Genomic DNA, 14,150 nt, shown 5'->3' on the forward strand with positions numbered 1-14,150 from the left:
GTCAAGTCTGTCGATCTCTCGCACATGGAGAAGGACTTGCGATACTTTGGGAATGCTTTGCAGAGGTGTGAGGAGTTGGATATCAAGAGGATCATTTCTTTCAACAAGGACTTTGATGCCGAGCTCGTGGCCCAGTTCTTTGCCACCGCTCACTTTGGGCATGATCTAGCCCGCACCCTTCCTAGACATCATGCATCGGATCTTCCGGAACACCCTTTTTCCTCGGGTCGGCAACTTGGATCAGGTGCACTCTTACCTTGTTGACTTGCTTCTATTCTGTCAAGAAGAGCAGGGCTCTCAGCAGGTGCTGGATGTGTCACATGTGATGTGGTCTGAACTTCACTCTGCTGTCATGGAGCGCAAGTGCATCATTTATGGACCCTATCTTATGCAGCTTATCGAGGACACTTGGGTAGCCAAGTTTCCATATGAGGAGCTTGTCACAGACAATATGGTTTCTCATGATACTATCGAGCTGCGTCAGAAGGAGAAGTGGAGTACGTCTACTTCGGCACCTCCAGTGCAGGAGACTGTCTTATCTGATGCAGATGATGAGGATGATGATGGGCAGGAGTATGTGCCCACATCTGAGGAGCCCTCTTGGGCGGAGAAACTCAAGGAGAAGATGAAGCGTCTGTTCTGCTTTCAGGCCAAGGGCCAGTACAAGGCTCACAAGGAGGCCAAGATGGCTCGTCGTCGTGACAAGGCCATAGACAGGTTGGCTTTGAGGTTGCTAGTGGCTCTGAAGAGCGGATCACTGATGAGGAGTCTTGGACTAGACTGCACTGCCCGTGGTCTGACACTGAGGAGGACACCGGAGTTCGCGCTTCTCCCCGTGCCGCAGAGGACTCTGAGGAGGAGGAGGAGGAGGAGCATAACTGGTGATGCCATGGAGATCTACTACCATCGTGTCTCGTGTCGTCCCTTTCCCTTTGGTCTTTTGCTGCCAAAGGGGGAGAGTTAGGGATTTGCTTTGGGTTTTGTGTTCGCGTGTTCGTTTGTGTTCGTTGTGTTTGTTCGCTCTCTTGTTTTGAACTCTGTTCGGCTATGAGTGAGACCGTATGGTGTAAGACATATGTGAACTACCCTATCTTATCTACTTTAGTCTCAAGTACTCTGTTATCTTGTGAGATGCATCTTTACCGGCACTTATATTATTGCTCTCATGCTTGTCCTTGCTTAGTTGTACCTAATATTATTCTTATATGCAAGGAGGTTGCCTGTCTATACAATATAGGGGGTGTTTGATCCTAAAGATGTGCACACAGCCTTTCATGCTAATTTCCTTGGTGCACACCTCTAGGGGGAGCCCGTCTATATTTTGTAGGGAGTTGGTTTGCTTAATTTCCAGTTACTATATTTTGTGCAAATCCCGTGTTGTCATCAGTCCACCAAAAAGGGGGAGATTGTTAGGGCATAATTTTCCCTGGTTTGTTTAAGCTTTTCAGGTTATCTAATATAAGGGCACTATGCGATTGTTTCCCCTCGAGGACTTCACTTTAGACGGATTTTTTCCCTCGTTTCTTTTCGGTGGAATTGAGTCGTAGGGATAACCGTACTATCAAGAGGGGATCCGTTTCGGAAGAGTATGGGTGGAATCATCACGTACACACTCTCCTTGCACCCTCGCCTTCTTCCTGCTTCTTTGGAGTATCCGTGTTGTGCAAAACAAGGGGTGCTGAGTGCTAAGCGGTAGTACCACGGTCAGGGCGGTAGTACTGCCTATCGGCGGTAGTACCGCTTGTTAGTGTCGCTGGTACTAGCGCCCCTGCTGTGGTCTCGATTTTTCATGCCGGGTTTCCGTAAAGGACCACGCAGGGGAGTGGTAGTAGGGACGACAGTAGGGCGCGGTAGTACCGCTTATTAGCGGTAGTACCGCTCCTACGTCCACTCCAACTGCCGCTCAGCTCGCTGCCCTCCTTTGTTTTCCAGCGGCTGTAGGGAGCGGCAGTACCGCTTATCGGCGGTAGTACTGCCCTAGTGCGTCTACTTCTCCCTCAGCCCTGGTTGCCCTATGCCTGCTTGCCACAGCGGTAGTACCGCTCCGGCAACGGTAGTACCGCCCAGATGCGGGCTGCAGGCTGCATAACGGTTGGATGTGTCCCCCCTCTATATAAAGAGGTCTTCTTCTCCAAGAAGATTCACCTCTTCCATCCCTAAGCTCCATTGTTGCTCCAAGCTCCATTTTCGCCCGATCTCTCTCCCTAGCCAATCAAACTTTTTGATTTTCTAGGGATTGGTTGAGAAGGACCCGATCTACACTTCCACCAAGAGAAATTTGATTCCCCCCACTAATCCCTTGTGGATCTTGTTACTCTTGGGTGTTTGAGCACCCTAAATAGTTGAGGTCACCGCGGAGCCATATTCCATTGTGGTGAAGCTTCGTGGTGTCGTTGGGAGCCTCCAATTAAGTTGTGGAGATTGCTCCAACCTTGTTTGTAAAGGTCTGGTCGCCGCCTCCAAGGGCACCAATAGTGGAATCATGGCATCTCGCATTGTGTGAGGGCGTGAGGAGAATACGGTGGCCCTAGTGGCTTGGGAGCATTGTGCCTCCACACCGCTCCAACGGAAACGTACTTCCCCTCAAAAGGAAGGAACTTCGATAACATATCCTCGTCTTCACCGGCTCCACTCTTGGTTATCTTGTGCCTTTACTTGTGCAAGCTTATTTGTGTTATATCCCTTGCTTGCTTGTGTGCTTGTTGTTGTTGCATCATATAGGTTGCTCACCTAGTTGCATATCTAGACAACCTACTTTGTGCAAAGTTTAAATTGGTAAAGAAAAGCTAAAAATTGTTAGTTGACTATTCACCCCCCTCTAGTCAACTATATCGATCCTTTCATACGTGATGCCCGCTCTGGTCGATGCGGAGGAGAAGATCTCGCGCGAGGTCTCCTGCCGGTCACTAACCAATGCAGAGATGGACGTGAGACGCCTCTTTCGCAAGAACATGAAGGCGCTCCGGCTCGTCGTCGAAGAGTCCGAGGTGTCACAAAGGAGAAGTTGATTGCCGCGGCGAAAGAGGCATGGCTTGTGAAGGAGCGGGTCTGTGTCGTGCAACCTCTCGCTGGCATCGTCTCCTCTTCTTCTTCGTTATCCAGCATGACGAGCAAGGATGATGACCCCCCCTCCGTCGCCGATGCCTACATGGAGGAGTACTACCGTTGCTTCCATGACCGCAAGGGGAAGGGACCGACGAGGAAATGGTGATGTTTGGCGCCCCTCTCTGTTTATCTAGCTATCTAGTTTATTTAGTGCATCTAGTTTATTTGTCCGGTGATGAACTGTTTGTTGGGTTCTATTGTACAAAAACTTGCTCTTTTGGGTCTAGATTATGCTATATATGTATGTTGATCTATATTGCTATGTTTATCTACATAATTGCATGGATTGTATGGATTTGGGGGCGAACATTTGAGGAGTACGACTGCAGAAGCTGAGGAATAGGGGGTGACCACTGTCCACGGATGTATAGGGTGCTGCATTTGGCAACCGTGGTTGTAGATGCTCTAAGAAGCATATCACTAGATTATTAACTAAACTCCTATAGTCTCTCTAAATGCTTTATAAGCAGTACTAAATGTTATATTAACTAGAGTCATGTTGTTCAACTACTAACAGATTATGTATCGCCGCAATATGTTGAACACATTTGACTCGAAAAAATTATTAAAGTCGTGTGCCAATTATTAGAAACCAGCTCCTTGTAAACATTTTATGTACTCTAGGTTTTTCTATTTTCATATATCTAATCATAAAGGTTGCTATTAATATCTTTTTATACCACACATGGAACACTTTACTAAGATAGTTAACGATACACACATACATATACACTATCTTGATACAAAATTCATAAATTGATCCAAGAATACATGTAATTTTGTCGTTTCTTATTTTCTTACATTTAAGCGGGATTAACTTAAATATATTTTATATTATTGCCAAATATAATTTAAATTTGTCATGATAGTTGGATGTGATTGTAATTCAAAAAATATATGACTTAAACAAGTATTAAAGTTCTGTATAAATTGTGATTTTTGTTTTACCTCACCTGGGGCACACTACTTATGGGGCATGCTCGGGGACACACTCTCTCCATTAACTCTATCTTGCCTTTGCTCGTGGTTTTTCCTCCTTATCCTTAGCCGTCCAAAACTGTCCTAGAGGTCGCCGCCTTTTAGACTCCTCCTCTTCCCCTCACCCACCCATCGGACAAAATAGTTCTATAGTTCTGTTATGTTTTAGTACACATTTGATTGATTCATTTCTGTATAAATAGCTAAAGAATGTTGAAGATAGTTTGTCAGAGTCATGTCTTCCGCCCAAGCCTAATTCTTGTATGGTTATAAACTATTTTAAGTCTTTCCATAATTATGCATAATTTTGTGCCAAAACATGTCCTTGCACAAGAAATCTAGAATGATAATGCATCAGAATTTCCTATTAAAGTAGTCATTAAGTAATAAAAAGTTCTCTACAAAAGAGAATATACATTCTCAGTGCACATCATTGCATGGCTCTTGCATTTGGAGCACTGAACTCCACATGTGCAGTCTTTCTGGTCAGAAGACGCTTATGTAACATAATGATAAATTAGACCAAAATCATACCTCATTGAAATATATAACGGAAGTGTCATATTTAACAAAATTACGACAACCTAACAATCTTGAAGATCTATGCATTATTGTTGAGTAATTCTAATGGGAGGATGATTCTTTGTATGTGTGCTTCAGTGCAACCTACAAGCATGTACTCTTTTTTTCAAATTCAAATATGTAATTTTTTCAATCCCATCAAATTATTTTTTCTTTTCCATGGATCTACGTTTCAATCATCACAAGTTTTGATAGAAATAATTATCACCACCGAGAGCAAAGCGCAAATAGGTAAAAAGAGAACATGTCAAGGTGGAAATGGCAATTATAACGGGACAAAGTGATTATAGCACATAGTGGAACACGACACCTAAGTGAACCCATTTGTAGTTTCAGACAATGTGGTAGGACATTCATCAAAACATTCTCACAAAGAAAATATCACCTTGGATTTGTGATAATCCAAAGTAATTAGTTCTGTGCCGCCATAGAAAAAGGGAGTGCCAAAGGCCAAGGGACATGGTCGAGCTTAAATACAAGGGCAACCGATCTTGGAAAAGTAGTGCATGCAGAAACTACTCAACCATCTAGGTATGCACAAACCGATCTTGCAGTGGTTTGCTTCATCGGTCCAAAGAGCATCCTTGTATGCGATGGTGCTCTTCCGGATCTTGATATGACGGCGGTTCCCCCGCTTTCTTCAACGTTGCCTCGGTGCAGTAGAGGACTATGGTGGACGACGTTTCAGCGTGGCATGAAATCCTTTCATGGGTGAAATTAAACCCCATTAAGCATCGCGTGAAGGGCGGCCAACCAGCTATGCCACATGGCGCAAGTTGGTTGGCCGCAGTGAAAAAGCTTTTGAGATATTATTACTTTTAGATGGAGGTGAGAGTTTTTTTAAATGCTTTTTTCCTTTTTAGATGAAGGTGATGACCTGACATATTTTTTTAAATGAAGGGCTACGCAAAGTGGCGCTCACTGTTAGGCTGCGTTGGTGATTTTTTTTCTTTTCTTTTTTTACTTCTTTTTCTAGATGGAGGTGAGGATTTTTTAAAAATGTTTTTCTAGATGAAGACGAGGACTCCGTCTTTTTTAAATGAAAACATGCGCACAACATCCTCTCAAGCGGCGCCACCCACAGGCGCCCCAACCACTAGTCTAGCTGTATTTCTCGTGGAGTCCTAGGTGCAATACTGCAATGCATCTATGTATGTTTCGCGTGGTGACCATGCATATAACCTTTATGATCAGTTTGTCTAATGGAATATGTAGTTCTACTCAACCATCATTAGCATGTTTATTTCAGTGTTGTTTAAACTTGGTAATTACGTTAGGTTAAAAAAAACTTGGTAATTATGTTTTCAGCCTTTCCCGAATTGCCCTTGTCACGTGGGTAGGTGACGCGCGGTAAAAAAGAAGAAGACCTGAATGACCGTAGAGTAAAAAGGGCAGAGCAACTGGCGGCAGCCAGGGCCAGGTGTGGTAGGCAGTGGAATTAATGGCGAGCAGTCAAGACGGTGGGCCCACCCGTTCCCTTCTCCCTCCTCTCCTTTCCCATCCATCCCAGTGAGAACAGAGCAGAGCAGAAAGAAACGCCGCCCCTCGGAGGAGGGGAGACCGACCACCGGAGCAAGAAGCAAGGGAGGGCCCGGCCATGGCCCTCCCCCTCGCCCTCCCCCTCGCCGCGCTGCTCCTCTCCGCCGCCGCGCCCGCGCTGGCTCATACCCGTGAGTATTACTGCCACCGTCTTCTCTTTTCCCCCTTCACTCCTCTCTAGACAGATCCATGCCTTCTTCCCCAGGAGTGTGCTCCTGCCTTGCTTGTTCCTCGCGAGAACCTCGCGCGTGGCCAGTTCGGAGTCGAGCTGTTTTTCCTGTCATCTGCAAGGTCTGATTGATAGTAGTAATAAATTTGTCACATGCCGTCTTTTCTTTGCAAAGGGCGCACACGAATCAGAAGATAAATAGTAAATAAATTTGTCTCCCGGCTTCGCCAAAACATGTGATTTTGCTTCGCCAAGGCCGGCACAAAAACAGCAAATCTGCGGCACCTCGTCCCCCCTATCTGATATATATACTGGTGCTGGTGTGGGCGTGGCCGTCGACAACTATCAAGCGTCACTAACTAGATCCACATAATATATTATTTCCTAATGGTTTACTCTAGTGCTGCTTCTGGCACAAAACCTGCACTCTAGATTATGCTCCTGTCAGAACCGCTCTGATGTACCTGAAATGGCTCGACTCTTTCTGGGCAGCCACAGCCCATTTTGGGCAGATGAGTTGGTCATACCTTGCAAAGAAAGATAGAGATTGGTAATAGGATTTCGGACTTGTATGCAACCACATGTATAACTGTTTCAAGAAGCTCTAGATTCCGTTGTCAATCCAATCATATTTCCCATAATAAGGTTATTAATATCAATACTTTCTGTTTTCTGCAGCGTCATGCCCCGACGGTTGGCAAATCAGTCCTGATCGGGCCAAATGCTTCATGCACATCTCAACATCCCTTTCCTGGGACGGATCCGAAGCCCTCTGCCGCAACTTCAGCGGTCATCTGGCTGCATTATCATCAGTTCAGGAGCTGAATTTCGCGAGGTCTCTCTGTGGAGCTGCCTCCTCCGGGTGCTGGGTTGGAGGACGTCGCCGCAACACCACTAGTGGTGTTGTTGGCTGGAAATGGTCTGACAATTCGTCTTCTTGGAACGGGACCGCATTTCCCGGTGAGCCGTTGCGTCCCAATTGCACCGGTGCTCGCTGCGGTCTAGCCACCGGCGACGATATGTGCACTTTGGTGACCAGTAAGCACACTGCACTTACCGGAAAGAAGTGTGCCGAGTCACATGGGCTGATTTGCATGATGAATCACGGTGAGTCTTCTTTTGGTAACACTGAAGTACTTTTGTTCCGTTGCATGATAATTTAGTTGCACTAACAGTCTGACACCCACTGATTTATGCCAGAAGATAGGTGCTACCATGATCACTGCCACAAGGAGTATTTCATAGTCCTCATCGTCGTAAGCGGCTTGATTCTCTCAACCACGCTAGCTGTTGTGGTTTGGCTGCTCGTCTACAAGCGAAGCAAGAAAAGGAAAAGATCACGTGAAGCTTCCGGCGCTTCAGCTACCGCATTAGTGCCACCGCTGTGGAAAGTGTTCAACAGTGAAGAGCTTAGATCGATAACCAAGAACTTCAGTGAGGGAAACCGGCTGCCCGGAAATGCCAAGACAGGTGGTACCTACAGTGGAACCTTGCCAGATGGATCCAAACTAGCAATTAAGAGATTGAAGAGATCCAGCCTACAAAGGAAAAAGGATTTCTACTCTGAGATCAGTAGAGTCGCAAAGCTCTATCATCCTAACTTGGTGGCTGTAAAAGGATGTTGTTATGATCATGGCGACCGCTTTATTGTCTATGAGTTTGTCGCCAATGGTCCGTTGGATGTGTGGCTGCATCATATTCCCAGAGGAGGGCGGAGCCTTGATTGGGCAACGAGAATGAGAGTTGCCACAACTCTTGCACAGGGGATTGCGTAAGTCATCCTAACTCTTGTCTCTTCCACTCTGAGAAATGTTATTTTTTACTTAACTGTTTGGAAAGTAATAACTGATAAAGCATGAAGCTCCTGTGGTCTAAGCTGCAATTATTTTTATTCATTCAGTTTCTTCTTTCGTAATATTGATGCCTGTTTGCTGTGTTTATCCTATTATGGTTGCTCGTTAAATGGAACTTGTAGCTGTAGCCTACAGATGTTTAATTCTTTGGAAAATGCTGGACATGCTTAGTTTATGTTAGGTTATGAATTATGATATATAATTGCATAAGTCAGCTCCAGATTCACCGTTGTACTGTTGTAGGTTTCTCTGACATATTTATTAATTTCAGACTAGATAGAATGATTGCTGCAGCCTTATATTTACAAGCAATATTAATTCTCACGTGTTGTTTGTGTTCTAATTAAACATGTTAACATTAATTTGAGACATTTGGCTGTCTTTGTCCCCATAACCTTACATTTAATCATGACCATATTAGTACCAATAATGACCGCATACTTACTGGTGCTCTTTTCCAATCCAGATTTTTGCATGACAAGGTGAAGCCCCAGGTAGTCCACCGTGATATCCGTGCGAGCAACGTCCTTCTCGACGAGGAATTTGGTTCCCATCTGATGGGGGTCGGGCTGTCCAAGTTTGTGCCGTGGGAAGTAATGCACGAGCGGACCGTCAAGGCGGCAACATACGGATACCTTGCCCCCGAGTTCATTTACAGGAACGAGCTGACAACAAAGAGCGATGTCTACAGCTTCGGCGTGCTGCTTCTAGAAATCATCAGTGGCCGTCGCCCAGCGCAGTCGGTTGAATCTGCTGGATGGCAGACAATATTCGAATGGGCGACGCCGCTGGTCCAATCACACCGGCATCTGGAGCTGCTGGACCCGCTCATCAACGACTTGCCGGAGATAGGAGTGATCCAGAAGGTCGTGGACCTCGTCTACGCCTGCACCCAGCATGTCCCCTCGGTGCGGCCAAGGATGTCTCATGTCGTCCATCAGCTGCAGCAGCTTGAGCTAAAGTCAGCGGCGTCTGAGCAGCTGAGGAGCGGGACCAGCACCAGCGCGACCTCTCCGATGCTGCCATTGGAGGTCCGGACACCTCGCTGAAACCATCGGTCTAGAAACACCGCTGTGCTGTTCTTCTCATCGTCAGCCATTAGGTAGCGCATTTCTTGCAGCGTGGAGTGACCCAAGAGCCTCCTGTAACCATAAGCGCAACGACTTTCTTGTGGGCAAGTACTTAGGGAGAGTAGGGTCCTGGAGGTCTAAACCCCTCGTGCTTGCCATCGTCGTCGAGGGCCATTTGTACCCCAGCTGATTTCTACCTTAGATCTCAACATGTCTGAGTTTAGCAAGCAACATGAATTGTTCGATGTCTACTCAGTAGATGCTGTTTATCTATGTATTCTCTGAATGTTGATGTCAGTGGTTCGTGGCACATCCTTTCCCAACTTATTGTTGAGCTTCATAGTTACTACAATTCAGAACAAAAACATGTTGAGAATATCATTATAGGGCTACACTGGACGAACTCATGAAGTAACTAGTGAAGTAGAAGGTTCTTAATTAATCTGCACAGCAGAGTCAACTGGAGCTAAGGAACAGGCTTTCGCCGTACCCTGTTGAAGGTAGGCTTCAGTGGCTGGCTAGCGCTGGGCTCAAACGGCAGCAGCGGCTTCTTCCCCTGTGTGCTACTGACACCACCGCGGCCGGACGCCGTCGCGGCGCCGGCACCGGGCGGCTTGCTGGCCCTCTGCTTCTTGGCCTTGGGGGCCTCCAGCCGCTCCAGGATCCTCGAGGTCTTCTCGTCCAGTGGCTTCACCGGAGACGGCAGCGTGGAGACCGGAGGCCTGGGGAATGTGGCCCTGGAAGAGGAGACCGGAGTGCAGAAATCGTCATTGTCGTCGATGATGATGAGCTTCTCCCACTCCTCCGAGATGCTGGGCGACGCCTTCTCCTTGGGCTGGCTCGGGAGCCTGTCTTTCGGAGCTCGGAACAACGGCGTCGTCGTCTGCGGCTCGCTGAACGCGTAGATCCGGTCGGCGTCTCTGGCCTTGTCCCTTTGGCTCATGAACATGTTTCCCCTGGGACCCTGCAATGCTGGTATTTGTGGCTCACTGAAGGAGTCAAGGTGGGTGGCATCTTCAGCATAGGCTGGGGCAATTGACCTGCGAAGTGAAGTTGAAGTTGAGTCAATCACAACTTCACAGACTTCGTGTCAACATATGTAGTCTCTTAGCAGCCAGCCAGGTAGCAAAACCAAGTAAGAACTCAAAAATGGTATGCCAAGTGAAGCATTAGGAAATTTGAAGTAATGACTGAGAATGAGGTACCCGAATTGCAGGCTATCCTTGACCAGAGAATTCAGCTTCGAGTGGAAACCTCTTTCATGGTGTAGAGGGTTGTATTCCTTCACAGCAATCTGAAACACCTCCAAGTTGTTAGCAGGCATGTAGTAACATAGTACTTGAGAAACCAATGGCAACCACACCATGCAACCAGAGATACCTGTTGCGGTCCAATGGCCATACCTTCGATAAAGAGGTTTCAATTGAATTCTTGGCGTCCATGCTAACAGTATAGTTGCGAGGTCGACTCACATCCGGGAGAGGCAGTATCTCTTCAGATCCAGCAAGCCTCTACAGCACAAACATGTTCCTACCATCAGAGCCAAGCAATAACAAAGCACAAACCCTTAGGTTACATTGCGATAAAACAGGGGACACTGACTATACCCTAAGAAGCATTGGCCCCTTTTCAGATGGCTGAAGGAGATAATAACAGGCAAGGGTTCCAATTTTCATTGTTTCAGTGTTGCACGCAGAGGAGCACACAAGTCCCTGATCGAGCTTGAAAAGAGTTTCACACAGACCATAGAAAACTGCACGACATACACAATACTCAGAATTTGGGAGCATCCAGGAAACTGCACATCTGACGTATATTGCAATATAAAGTAAAGATGGTCTGGGAAAAATGCACAACACAGACAATATGGAAATACTTACTCTGGGTGTTCTGATCCAAGCTCTCATCAGTTAGAGCAACTTCATCATTTGAGCTGGGAACCACAACATGAGATTTCCCCATTATGACTCCTGCCAACACACATTATCACTAAAGTTAACAGAGTAAAGATAAAGTCTCGATATACTAGAGTATAATGCCTCAGTAGTCAAGAGTAGTGGGTACCTTCATTTAGCGAGGCTAAGTCAGTGCGCTCAATCACATCGAAAGAAATGGATGTAGAGGCTCGTCGCATGTTTGACCCACCTCCTGAAGTGGAAAGAAACAATACAGTCTGATCTCCAATCTTCACGGCACTATCAGTAACATCAGAAGCTGCAAGTTGGCGGCTTGTTGTTGGGCACAGCCATTTTGCCTTATTTGTGGTAACGTCATCTATGGGGAGACCATGGCACCTGCATACCTGTTTAGCGTGTTCCACATTAGCATAACCCTTGAAGAGACTAACAAATAGACGAAATGAAGTATTATAACATGACTATTATCTTGTCAAACGAAAAGCTAAAATCGATAGATACAAACATCAAATTTGCATGCACAGGATGAAATGAAACAGTCAAAAGAAAGCGCCACATTCATTCTGTTGTATGCCTAGAACTGAATATTCGTAGTCAAAGGCGGCGTGCTTAAATAATTATATTACCTGACAATATGGAAAACCATCAATGATCTGATTTGCTGATGGATATATGCTGCAAGTTACTTGATTAACAGATTTAATTATGGGAGCTCTGAACACCAATACAGCTTGCATCATCTCTTCCTTGTCATCCTTCAGCTCTTCTAACCACCTCTTGACTAGCCCATGCAAAACTTGGGTCTCTGCATTCCAAACATTTATGCTTTTAGGGGTCTTAGTGTTAGATGGAAGAAGTGTGAAAAGTTAACTTATTCAGTGTAAGCAACTCATTATATGGGAGTACTAACTCTGGGATGTCAATCAAATATCATAATATAGAAAAGGTAAAATATCACAGTTTAAGCTACATGATCATATTATGTGTATCAACATGGCCAAGAAAGATGACCGTGTTATGTGTATCAACATGGCCAAGAAAGATGACCGTATTGTCTAAAGATAAACATGAAAATAACGAGAGCAATAGATGATCCCTACACTCATGATGCCTCCTTACCAGGACTGTATCTTCGAACGACGCAGTTTTCAAGGTCACTGATTCTGTGTATGAAACTGCTGGAGTTTTCAGAAACATCATCATACATGAACGCAGCAGTTTCTGTTTCCAACATTACAAACTCCACTGTAATACACTGTTCCGATGCTTCCTGATGAAAAATATAGATAATAATTAGAGGAATGCCATTATCATGAGAATCAATTTGTGCACGAAGCAGTACTCAATCCCTTTCGAAAGAAATCGAGAAATCAGCACCCGTACCATAAGTGATCTTCGGAGAGGTTCCGTGTTTTGTGCAGAAAAACATATTGCAATCACTTTCTTGGAGATGTCATCAGTGGCCCAAGAATAGATGGCCCTGTTGCTAAACAGATTTTGTAGTGACACGTCTGCAGACAAGAAATGCAGTCAGATAAATTTCCTATCTCAAGATAATCCCCTGTACTAAGAAGAGGCAAATTGACTGTGTTTATGCTGCTCAGTTCATTTTTTCTATGGGCAGAACCATCATATGCCGAACATAAAGATCATCCAAGCCATACCTCCAGTTGGCACAGACCCATGTTGGTCAGGAAGGAAGCCATCCAGAGGCAAGTTTTCGACAGCATGGTGGAAATCTCGAAGGCTGAATTTCTCCCCGGGCCTATACGCAATCTTGAGCTGATGGAATTTGTTGTATTAGTAAAAAAAATGAAAGGAACAGAACAAGCGTGCAGAAGGAATGCATCTGGGATCGAGACTAATCAGCGGTGTAACAGTGCGACAGCGTCAGCGGCTAACATGATTCAGCGCAGGGCCTAACGCAATTCACCTTTTCCAGGGGTTAGTGATCGTGATTCAGTGCAGGCTGTTAGGCAATTCGCCTTTCCAAGGCGTCAGAGGATCATGGCAATAGCAATCTGACACCAAATGCATGATTCAGTTAACCTATATGGGTGGTTAATTCGCCAGTTTTTACAGACACCACACACCGGCAACCAGAGGCCGGTGAACTGGCGCTCGAAAGACGAGCGGCGCTAGAGCGGCAGAGCTCGCGTATCAGAAATTCAGGATGCGATAATTGCAATTGGATGAATTAGTTGCAGAGAGGTTCGATTCGAAGCTAAGCAATCATTCACGCAGCACCGAAATAGCCAGCAGGATCGAACGCACCACCGAAATGCAGCGGGTAGTGGGGAGGGGGGATACGAACCTCGGGCGGGGAGCGGGAGGAGGAACCGGAGGGGGCGGCGGCGGCGTGGTGGACGTAGCAGAGGGCGAGGCGGTCCGGGAGCGGGGCGGCGGAGGCGGAGGCCGCGGGCGGCGAGGGGGCGGCGGCGTAGTGGTTGGCGAGGTGGAGCAGGCACTGCGCGCGCGGGCGCGGCGGCCGTTAGGGCTCGGAGACTGATGGACCGGAGGGAAGGGGGAGGGAGGAATCGGAGCGGGTACCTGCTTGAGGAGGCCGAGGATGGGCGGCGGGATGTTGCGGAGGTCGAGGAGGAAGCAGAGCAGCGCCATGGCCGGCGGCGAGGTCCGGTCCGCTCCGCGCCGAGGAGCGAGCGAGCGAGCAGCAAACCTGGCGTGTGCGTGCGTGGTTTCGAAATTTTGAACCAAGCAGAGACCTCCCGAGCGGCAAATCTGAATTATTAGTACCTACTGAAACGGGACACGGCAGAGGAGCACCACGGTAAGCTTGAATTCATATATCCAGCATTGCTGAAAGCGTCGTTTGCGTGCCCGGTTTCGGATTCGAATGGGAGTGTTCGATTTGATTTGAATTCATCTGAGTGAACGCAAAGACAGACACATCAGATCAGAGGGACGAATCCAAAGCCGG

General features: G+C 46.7%; 2 protein-coding genes across 4 annotated transcripts; one reads left to right on the top strand and one right to left on the bottom strand.

Moving 5' to 3' along the window:
• Positions 1-6,054: 6,054 nt before the first annotated feature.
• On the top strand, positions 6,055-9,619 carry LOC109738996 (C-type lectin receptor-like tyrosine-protein kinase At1g52310). 2 transcript variants are annotated; one of them, XM_020298080.4, is made up of 4 exons: positions 6,055-6,335; positions 7,052-7,480; positions 7,574-8,144; positions 8,693-9,619. In XM_020298080.4, exons 1-4 carry the CDS (start codon positions 6,263-6,265, stop codon positions 9,273-9,275), a joined length of 1,656 nt encoding a protein of 551 aa, XP_020153669.1. In that variant the 5' UTR covers positions 6,055-6,262; the 3' UTR covers positions 9,276-9,619. The 2 variants fall into 2 exon arrangements, with proteins under 2 accessions (XP_020153669.1, XP_020153670.1); XM_020298081.4 differs by having other exon boundaries at positions 6,059-6,335; positions 7,577-8,144.
• Positions 9,540-14,146, bottom strand: LOC109738995 (uncharacterized). 2 transcript variants are annotated; one of them, XM_040403378.3, is made up of 12 exons: positions 13,763-14,146; positions 13,527-13,679; positions 12,877-12,994; positions 12,596-12,723; positions 12,332-12,482; positions 11,839-12,017; positions 11,361-11,598; positions 11,177-11,266; positions 10,904-11,049; positions 10,700-10,807; positions 10,502-10,590; positions 9,540-10,336 (listed from the first exon to the last, which is right to left on the bottom strand). In XM_040403378.3, exons 1-12 carry the CDS (start codon positions 13,829-13,831, stop codon positions 9,763-9,765), a joined length of 2,043 nt encoding a protein of 680 aa, XP_040259312.1. In that variant the 5' UTR covers positions 13,832-14,146; the 3' UTR covers positions 9,540-9,762. The 2 variants fall into 2 exon arrangements, with proteins under 2 accessions (XP_040259312.1, XP_020153668.1); XM_020298079.4 differs by lacking the exon at positions 13,527-13,679 and having other exon boundaries at positions 13,763-13,953.
• Positions 14,147-14,150: the final 4 nt, after the last annotated feature.

The sequence above is a fragment of the Aegilops tauschii genome, chromosome 3 (genome assembly GCF_002575655.3).
Source record: "Aegilops tauschii subsp. strangulata cultivar AL8/78 chromosome 3, Aet v6.0, whole genome shotgun sequence".
Taxonomy (NCBI): Eukaryota; Viridiplantae; Streptophyta; class Magnoliopsida; order Poales; family Poaceae; genus Aegilops; species Aegilops tauschii.

What these genes read in the sequence shown, in the direction of transcription:
- LOC109738996 (XM_020298080.4), top strand. Translation starts at nt 6,263, where the DNA reads ATGGCCCTCCCCCTCGCCCTCCCCCTCGCCGCGCTGCTCCTCTCCGCC. An exon ending in GCCCGCGCTGGCTCATACCC is followed by an intron (nt 6,336 to 7,051) that starts GTGAGTATTACT and finishes TGTTTTCTGCAG; the next exon opens with CGTCATGCCCCGACGGTTGG. An exon ending in GATTTGCATGATGAATCACG is followed by an intron (nt 7,481 to 7,573) that starts GTGAGTCTTCTT and finishes GATTTATGCCAG; the next exon opens with AAGATAGGTGCTACCATGAT.
- LOC109738995 (XM_040403378.3), bottom strand. Translation starts at nt 13,831, where the DNA reads ATGGCGCTGCTCTGCTTCCTCCTCGACCTCCGCAACATCCCGCCGCCC. An exon ending in TGGGTCTGTGCCAACTGGAG is followed by an intron (nt 12,724 to 12,876) that starts GTATGGCTTGGA and finishes TCTTGTCTGCAG; the next exon opens with ACGTGTCACTACAAAATCTG. An exon ending in CTTAGCCTCGCTAAATGAAG is followed by an intron (nt 11,267 to 11,360) that starts GTACCCACTACT and finishes GTGTGTTGGCAG; the next exon opens with GAGTCATAATGGGGAAATCT.